This window comes from Ammospiza nelsoni, chromosome 11 (assembly GCF_027579445.1).
Source record: "Ammospiza nelsoni isolate bAmmNel1 chromosome 11, bAmmNel1.pri, whole genome shotgun sequence".
In the NCBI taxonomy this organism is placed as follows: Eukaryota; Metazoa; Chordata; class Aves; order Passeriformes; family Passerellidae; genus Ammospiza; species Ammospiza nelsoni.
The window spans coordinates 7,358,265-7,367,254 of record NC_080643.1 but is presented as its reverse complement, the minus strand read 5'-3'; the positions used below and the strand labels follow the sequence as shown (position 1 = coordinate 7,367,254).

Below are 8,990 nucleotides of genomic sequence, written 5' to 3'. Positions count from 1 at the left end.
AGGAAAGCTCTGGGCAGCGGGTTTGATTCCTTGGAAACGCTCTTAATAATAATGTTAAGGGTAAAAGACGTATCCGTAAATCCCTAGGAAAAAGGCTTGTCTATGTGACCCAAAGTGTCGCGGTCCCCAAACAACTGGAATCTATGTTTAGAGGGTGCTTAAACTACTGCAGCCGCTTTGCTCTATTTCTCGGACGTTTCTTTGTACTAAGTTTCCGGGTACACTTGTCTTTTTCCTCTATAATTAGCTTTCTTTTGCTGGATTCATTGATAGATACGATAATCCAGTGTTGGTAATATCTCAATTCATTAACATAATGAATCAGAAGGGAGAGGCTGATAAAAAAGCTTCTATTTATGTGAAATATCTTGGCAACTGGCAGCAGTGAGAAGGCGGTAGAAGGAGTATCAGACAGCTAACGGGACCTCGGCTGCAGGAGGTCTCAGGTGCTCTGTGCGCTTTAAGCGCCTGAGCCCTTCACGGGACAATCGTGTCCATTGCAGTGGCGCTCATGTGGGAAAATACCTGGCTCCCGTGGCCTCGGTCTCCCAGGTGGCTCAAAGAGCCATCCCCGCTGTGTTTGGGCCGGGACGGGGATCCCGCTGCCCCCCGCCGCTGCCGTGGCCCCGTTTGTGGCATTGCCCTCGGCTGGGGCGGCCCGCAAGGGGCCGGGGATGCTCGAGAGGCTCGGCGAGGAGCCGGGAGAGAAAAGTGGGTCCAGAGAGGTCCCCACTCTTTGTCCCATCGGCTGGGAGTACTTCTGCCCCCGGATCAGATCTCTTTTAAAGTTTGTTATCAGCCTGCTTCTTCTGCCAACGCAGAGGACGGCAAAGATGCAAATATTTGTAGAAGTCAAGTTTTGTGTTGTTTCGGGCTTATACACCCACAATTCTGGGAGCGGACTTTTTCTGCGATCTGTGTCTGACAGCATTTTGTCCCCATTTGAGACAAAAAGGTGTTTTGGTGACTAAACACGCTCTTACACTGGTGACGTGAGGCACCCGCACTGAACGGCTGCTTGTGCTCCTGGGGAGCGCACCCGAGGCTCTCTGAGGGCTGAGCCACACGGCCCAGCTGCAGCTTCAACACCTTATGAGGAGAAGCAGCCCATGAAACAGAGAGCACAGAAGTCTAAATGTACCCTTTTCCTTTTTCTGTTTTTTTTTTTTTTTTAATTTTTAATTGAGGGCACGTGTTGCCCGTAATTCAATCAATTAAGCAATTGCAGTAAATCAATGAGATAAATACAAATAACACGAGGCTACGGCTTTGAGCTAGGCAGGGTTAGCAATAAGAGTAGGTTGGGGGTGGGGTTAAAAGCTGGGGCAGTGTCATTTGGAGAATCAGGGTGTCTGGTGGAAAACAGCTAGTAAGGGAATTTCCCCCTCACGTGTCTTCTCTGCGGTGCTGTGGTGACGGTGTCGGTCAGCACAGCACCGTACCTGTGACAGGGCTGCTGGGGAGGTGGGAGGGTGACTGGTTAGGGCAAAGCTGGCCGTGGTGTGGGGTCTGAGTGCAGGAACCCTCAGGAGAGGATGGCCGTGGGGTGACTGGCCGGCCATGGGGTGACCGCGGTAACCGCTCCAGGATGGCAGCCCAAGGGATGGGTCCCTTTCCCTGCTGGTGGCCCCCTGTGCCTGCCCAGCCCCAGAGGGGACACCCGCCCCATCTGCATGAGGTTCTCAATGGGTCTAAGGTAGCCGGGCAGGGAGCCTGTCGCCCTCGCTGTGGCCGCTGTCGGTCCCGGCTGGAGGGAAAGCCATGCCAGCTTTTCCCTCGGGTGCCGGGCACTGCCCCTGGAGCCTCAGTTTCTCCACAGCACTCGGCTGTGGATGGCGATGCAGCCCCGGCTGTCTGGGGGTACCCAGGGTATAAATTTGAAGGAGTTAGAGGGGACCTGAGGAGGTGTTGGGAGAGTGAGCAGGAGCCACACCATGAGGGCTGGGGAAGGAACACAAGGGCTGGCAGCAGGAACCTAAAAGAACACTGAACCTAAAAGTGCCCTGATCGCAACCCTAGGAGGGTGAGGCCCGTGAAACCCGTCCCTGGAGGGGACCCTCGTGGATGGCACGCAGGGGTGGGCTGGCACCGTCGAGGCCCAGCGGGCTTACTTAAAAATCATGCAAATACTTCCGTAAGACGGCTAAAAGAGGCAGAAGGACAAGTCCTAGGGGCACCTGGGCGTCCTGGGGGACACGGCGGTTTGAGAAAGGCATGTGTCAATTTAGTCCTGGTGTTGACTTAAGCGAAAGTGCTAAGCCATTCCTAAACCTAAGTCAATACAGACTTAAGCCAAAATTGTTATTAACGAGCTCTAATCTGATTTAAGAGCCTCCGAGCGAGCCGTGTCTACACGCCGCGCGTTGCGTTGCGCTCCGCGGTGCCCGGTCCGGGGGGGCCGCGGCGGGAGGGCTCGGGTTAATGCAGCCCCGGGGAGAAGGAGGAAGGCGGGTTTCGGGGAGAGCCGGGCCGCCGTGATTCGGCATGGCCGCTGATCTCCCTCCGCGGGATAACTTTTTAAAACTGCCCCCAGCTCGGCTGCTCGGGGGCGGTTCGGGCTCGGGTCTGTGCGAGCGCCTCCGGGCCGGGGCTGCCGGGCCCCGCTGCCGTGCCCGCCCGGGGTAGAGCCGAGCGCCAGCGGCTCCGCTCGCTCCGAGAGGGACATGCCAGTGCATTTCTTCCCCCGTCCCAATGGGGCAGTTGAGCCCTCCACTCCACCCCTCACCGGGGGCCTTTCTTTTCTTCCCCACCAGCTTTGAGCAGCGCTGTTTCAGATTGGCCTTTTTATGTTTGATATAAAGAATAGTTGTTGGCCAATTCCATCTTTTCATCGCTGCTCTCCAGGCCCGGGTCCAAGCGGCTTGTCAGATGCTCATTAACTCCCCCTTTGGCTCTTTCCAGTGTGTCTCCTAAGCTCATTGTGCCAAGAACTAGCGCTTCTTTCTCTTTACATGGCTCCCTTTCTCTGCTCCATCAGGGAGACAAATTACTTTCCAAAAGGGATCGCCAGGGATGGTTTAATGAGAATTTCTCCAGCGCTGGCCGTGGAAATCAATGTAGTTAACATTCGGTGCACTTAATTGGACTTTTCTCTTCTGCCTCCTTCAAAAAAACTCTGAAGCTATCCTGTTAATCTCTCATTTGTAATCAATTGTGTTGACTAAACAAAAGTCTAGGTCGTCCTTTCTTCCTGTCCCAGACAATCCTTTGTTGCCTCTAAATGCCTCATTCTTGAGTGCTCCTGGTCGTGTAGATGGGTCCGATTTTTGACAGTTCATTATTGCGCTTTTGTCCATTTAATCTCCCTCGCTGTGTTTTGCATGTGCATGCCTTAATGAGCTCCGTTGGCAATTAACATGTTTCTAGCAGCAAACTGGTTGCTCAGACGTTTGGAGAGCGGAGTGCAGGGAAAAGGGCAACGCAGCTGCCTGTAGGTTTGGTCGCTTCCCGGTGCCCGGCGCGGTGCCGGGACGCACCTGGGAGCCGCCCGGTGCCGGGGCAGCGCCGGGCCGGGCCGGCCGGGCCGGGGGGGAAGCACGGAGGCGCTGGCACGTCGCTCTCCGCTCAGAGGCACCTCTAACCCTCCCCCCGAGGCACCGGCACCGCTCAATCTGTTGTGCGCGCGGCTGCGGCGCCGGGAAAAGGGGTTTTTGTGCGGGTTTTGTGTTATTGAGGCTTGCTGGCAAGAGTGCCGAAGTGTGAGCAGTCGTGGACAGCAGAAACATCTTGTGAGGGAGAAGATAATTGGAGTCTCTGGCGTGTGTGTGTCTGACAGAGCCGCCCCTCCCCCGCGATCTGCGGCTTGTGTGTGCCGGGATCCGGGCGAGAGCCGGGGGGGGGGTCCGGGGCCGGCCGGTGGCGGGCGCGGTGCCGCGGCCCCTTCCCGGAGCGTCCGAGATCGGGGGGAAACCGGAGCGACAGCGGCTCCGGGGAGGGCTGCCCATCCCGGGAGGGGCCCGGTGACCGAGCCCACCGGCGGCGGCGGGCACGGCGTTCGGGGCACCCCGAGATGCCCTCAGAGTGACGGGGATGCCGCCCTCCCCCCAGACGGCTCTGTCAACAACGCCGCTTTTTATAAAAATGCGATAAGAACGCACTTCCTTAATTCCCTCCCTGGGAGTGGGTTTCGCGCTGCTCTCGCCCATCAGGAGAGCTGAGGAAGCAGCCTGCGCGCTGTCTGTGGGGCCCGCAGCCGCGCCTGGCTCCCGCTCTCGGCTCCCGGCTGGCAGCCCAGACCTCTTACCGGCGCCCGAGGTGCCGAGGGAGCGGCGCTTCCCCCGGACCTGGCAGCGGGAGCGGCTCCGTGGGCGCCCCTCGGGATGCGCACGCCCCGCTCCCGAACTCCGGGCCCTCGTCCTGCCGAGGCCGCCCCGGCACGGTGTCCTCAGGGACAGGGGGTCCCTCCCGCTGTCCCCGGCCCGTGGGTTGTCCCGCCCCGTCTGTCGCGGCGGCGGCAGAGCCGGGCTCGGCTCCCTCCTGCCGTAGCCCCTTCCCTTGCGGGACCGCTTCCCCCTGACAGGATTTCCGGAGAGGTGACTTAGCGATGACGGGGTTTGCATTTTTTTTCCCTTTTTTTAATTTTCCTTTTCACCTAAAACTCTCCCTTTTTTTTTTTTTTTTTTTTTAACAAATTCAGTTATGATCTTTCCCCGCTGCCAGGGTCACTGGACATTCTTTTTCGCTCCTCAAACCGTCAAAACCCTATTTCAGACACTAGAAAATGCAAACCCCGAGAAACTCTAAAATCGCCCCGTCTCTACAGCGGGAGCGCGGGGCCCGGCGCCCCGGCCCCAGCCCCCAGCCCTCTCCTTGGAGAACATCGCAGCCTAATAATGAATCCAGAAACCCGGAGCGAGGGGTTGACTCCCGTTCCTGCGCTCGGCGGCGAGCTGTGCTCGTCCTCGCCTCTCTCTATTTAACCACTCAATTAAGCGGAGAAAGGTGAGCTCCCCATTACGCCGTCCCCAGGCATTTCGGTGCCTCTCTCGTTCCCCTCTTCATTGGCAAGCCCGGCCCGAGCAGCACGCACACGCCCGGCCTCCTCAATCTCCTTTCTCCGCTAGAATAATATTGTTCCTAACGACGTGGCCGGAATAGACACTTGCGTATTAAAAGTGAGGGAGGGGGGGAGATCAGAAGGGAATATTTAGTGTAATCCAAGTGCTTGATTATCCATATTCTGATCACAAAGAGTTTCTGAGGCCTGCTGGGAGTGATTAGATTAATGTAATGCGGTTTGAAGGGTCTGTGTTTTCTCTCTTAATTTGGGTCATTACTCGGAAAGCAAGCGTGAGATCATTTTATCTGCATGCAAGGAAAGATAGTCATTCAGGAGCGGTTTAAACACGCCGTAATGAACCGACCCCGAAAAGCGGCGCTGGGAAACTCCGAGCCGCTTTTCGCGCTGCCGCTCGGGGCCGCGCAGCCCCGCCGGGGGTCCTGCAAGGGCTCTGACCCTGTTCCGGGGGGCGGCAGCGGCCCTCTGAAGCCGCCCGGCTCCCTCCCGCCCTCCTTTTGCTCCTCTGGTGCCCGCGGCGCTCGGGGGGCCCTGGAGCGGCCGGGCCCGGCTCCGCCAGCCGCGCTCGCACGGGGGGACAGCGCCGAGCAGCCCGCTCGGGCCGGGGCCCAGGTGGGAAATGAGACACCTGCGGAGGGCCGGTTTATTGTCCCGTGATAGATATAGATATATTCCTCACTTATTCGAGCGTACATTTAAAATGGAGATTTACAGACACGTATAAAGAGCGCTGTCCTGGCGCCGGGCGGGGGGCGGCCAGCCCGGCCCGTCCTGGCCCGCTCCGGCGGCGCAACGCGCCGTTAAATAAGATTCCTCTTATATACAACTGCGGCTCGGGGTCGCTTGCTACCGGCGGCTGAGCTCGCTGGGAAAAGGACAGAGAAGCGAAGGCTGGTTTGGATAAATAGTGCTGGCCTGGGTGAGCAGGTCCGAGTGTGGCGGCGCGCCGGGCCTTTAGCTCTGCCCGCTGCGCCCAGGGTCCCGCGGCGGAGGAGCGCTGGAGACGCTGTCGTGCAACTTTCGGACGTGCTTCTTTAAATCAAAGTTTCTGCAAAATCCTTTCCCGCAAGTGACACACGTAAAGGGCTTCTTGTCATTGTGGGTGTGCATGTGGAAAGTCAAGTTATAGATCTGGTGGAAGGCTTTGTTGCAAATGGTGCACTTGTACTGCTTCTCTCCGCTGTGGGTCAGCTTGTGGTTCTTGTAGTTGCCTGCGAAAGAGGAAAAAAGATGGAAAAGGGAGTTACCCGAGGCTGCCCGGGCCGCACGGTGCACAGGTAAGGGGGGCTTTAGGAAGTGTCTCCACCCGCACCCCCGTCCCACTTGTCAAACTCGGTCCTCGTCAGCGCGGAGCAGCGCGCAACTGGCACGGCACAAATGAGAGGCAGGGTCAGCCCGGTGACCCGCGGCAAACGGAGGGCTCTGGATTAGGACCAAGGCCCGGCACCTTTCATTTAAAAAGCATTTAGGGGGAACCGTCAGCACTACCCGGCGATGCGGCCCAGCTTAGAGGGAAAGTAATTGGGAGCGGCGGCGGATCTGCCCGCGCCCCTCGCTTTCCCCAGCCGGGCAGGGCTCGCCGCGTTTAATCCCCGCTAATGATGGGCGAGGGGCCCGGCGCGTCCCGGCTCAGCTCACCTTTCTGGTGGAAGCCCTTGCCGCAGAACTCGCAGACGAAGGGCTTGTAGCCGGCGTGGATGCGGATGTGGGTGTTGAGCGTGGAGCTCCTGTTGAACGCCTTTCCGCACTGGTTGCACTTGTGGGGTTTCTCCTGCACCGGGGTGCGAGAGGCCCGTCAGTGGGGGCTGCGCGGAGAGCAGGGGCGGCCGCCGCCTCCCGCAACCCGGCCGCCCCCCACCTACCTGGGTGTGGATGATTTTGTGCCGGCACAGGGTGCTGGCCTGGCGGAAGCCCTTCCCGCAGACCTTGCAGACGAAAGGCCGGGCCCCCGTGTGCACCGGCATGTGGCGGGTGAGGTTGTAGTGCGCGTTGAACACCTGCGGGGAAGCGCCGGGAAGGCGAGGTCAGGCACGGCCCCGCCGCCGCCGCCGCTCCCGGTTCCCCCGCCCGATGCCGGCGCCCCCCTTACCTTGCCGCAGACCTCGCAGGTAAAGTTTTTGGGCTTGCCCTCCGCCGCCCCGCCGCCGCCGCCCCCCATCTTGGCGTGGCCCTTGGGGGGGCCGCCGCGCTCCGCCGCCGCCGCCTCCTTCATCACCTGGTCCAGGTGTCCCGGCAGCCGCTCCTTGTGGGCGAAGGGAGGCGGCGGCGGCAGCTTCTCGGCCGCCAGCCCCGCCAGCTTGGCGTTCTCCAGCAGGAAAAGCTTCTGGTGGGCCGAGAGCCCCCCCGGCGACGGGGCGCCCAGCAGGCCGGCCGGGAAGAGCTGTCCGTGCAGGAGGTCGGCCGGGTGGTACGCGGCGTCCAGGTAGTTGAAGTAGTAGAGGGAGCGGGGGGCGGCCGGAACGGCCCCTGCCTGGTGGATGACCTGCGGCTTGATGAGCCGGCCGCTGGGCTGGCCCAGGGCGAGCTCTGCCTTGCAGCACACGCCGCAGTTGGCTTTGCAGAGCCCCGCGCCGCCCCGCAGGCTGCTCTTCCACAGCTCCGAGTAGTTGAGAGTCTTGGAGGGCAGCTCGTAGCCCAGAGGCGGGATGGGGATCACGCAGGGCAGGGGCGAGCACAGGCTCAGCGGCTTCTTGCCTGGCTCCGGCCCCGGCCCGCCGTGCCGCTCCTCGAAGGCCGGCTTGGGCTCCGACGTCTTTGCCATGATCCGCTCGATGGAGAAGGCCAGGGTCTTGGAGGGGTTAGCGGTGGCGGCTCTGCCGTCGTGCCGGGGGCAGGAGGAAGGCATGACCGTCTCCAGCGACCCCGGGTTCGCCATGTCGCTCCGCCGTGCGGGAACTTGGTGTGAGCAGCGACTCGCTCCCGCGCTCGGCTCTGCATTCCAGAAAAGCCAGGAGACAAATCAATTTAATAAGCACCTTGTTCTCCCCCCACCCCACCCCCCACCGGCACCCCCTCCCTATTTACATTCAAATGAACATATTCAAGAACAATGGCACGTAGGGTACCAGATTACTGCTCATTAAGCGGAACACGCTAAAGTAACATGCAAGCTAGACCTTGTTAGTATTTAAAAAAGAAAAAAAAAAAAGGGAAAGAAAAAGAAAACCTTCCCCAGCCCAATGCCACCCAGCCGAGCCCCAGCGATGGCCACGGTGCGGGAAATGCGGGAGCAGGGGCGGGGGGCACGGCGAGGGGCGGCGGGGCTCGCCTTGGGACCGCTTACCTTTGCCCAGCTCCGGCGAGACTCATCCAAGCAGCGCAGCGTGGCCACAGTCACATTTTGATAGCAAACATCTTCCTGAGCGTCAGATCACGGTCTCGAACATTTAAAGCTGACATCATATGAAGTCACTTTGAGCAGAATGACATGGGGATGCCACCATGGATCTTCCCCAAGCCGAGGCGCCGGGCTGGAGCGCGGTGGGTTGGGGCAGAGAGAGGAAGACGAGCCCCCCCTTCTCCACGCACAATTTCCTTCCAGTTTAAGACGCACAAATCGCTCGTGTGCGAGCTGGGTTTTTCCTCTCTCTCTCCCTTCTTAAAAAGCAACTTGCAAAGCAGAGGAATCGTTTTGCATGTGGCAAATTAGAAGGCAAGTGCGATTCACAAGTTGGGTGGAAAAGAGTGCTCCAGTTCTTGCTGGGGTTAGAAGAGCCACTCCGAATGAGCGTGAGGATTTTTTTTTTCTTCTTCTTCCTTTTTTTTTTTTTTTTAAAGAAGGGGGAGAATGATTTTTTTTTTCTAAAGCAACTACCACGCAACCATGCTCGAGTTATTTTGGCAACCCATCTGCAATCAGCTCCGTTGCAACCGAGCTGGAAGATAATTAATAAATTGTCACTTATCTGCGAGCCTCTCCAGCATGTATAAATTAATAGCCAACCCATTAATTAGGACAGTGTATTAATGTTAA

At 58.9% G+C, this 8,990-nt stretch overlaps 1 protein-coding gene across 1 annotated transcript; it reads right to left on the bottom strand.

Moving 5' to 3' along the window:
- Positions 1 to 5,691: 5,691 nt before the first annotated feature.
- FEZF2 (FEZ family zinc finger 2) lies at positions 5,692 to 8,498 on the bottom strand. Its single transcript, XM_059480280.1, has 5 exons — positions 8,301 to 8,498; positions 7,107 to 7,948; positions 6,880 to 7,014; positions 6,656 to 6,788; positions 5,692 to 6,228 (listed from the first exon to the last, which is right to left on the bottom strand). The coding sequence occupies exons 2-5, from the start codon at positions 7,890 to 7,892 to the stop codon at positions 5,972 to 5,974; spliced, it is 1,311 nt and encodes a 436-aa protein (XP_059336263.1). The 5' UTR covers positions 7,893 to 7,948; positions 8,301 to 8,498; the 3' UTR covers positions 5,692 to 5,971.
- Positions 8,499 to 8,990: the final 492 nt, after the last annotated feature.

What these genes read in the sequence shown, in the direction of transcription:
- FEZF2 (XM_059480280.1), bottom strand. Translation starts at nt 7,892, where the DNA reads ATGGCGAACCCGGGGTCGCTGGAGACGGTCATGCCTTCCTCCTGCCCC. An exon ending in CCTGCGAGGTCTGCGGCAAG is followed by an intron (nt 7,015 to 7,106) that starts GTAAGGGGGGCG and finishes GCTTCCCCGCAG; the next exon opens with GTGTTCAACGCGCACTACAA. An exon ending in ACAAAATCATCCACACCCAG is followed by an intron (nt 6,789 to 6,879) that starts GTAGGTGGGGGG and finishes ACCCCGGTGCAG; the next exon opens with GAGAAACCCCACAAGTGCAA.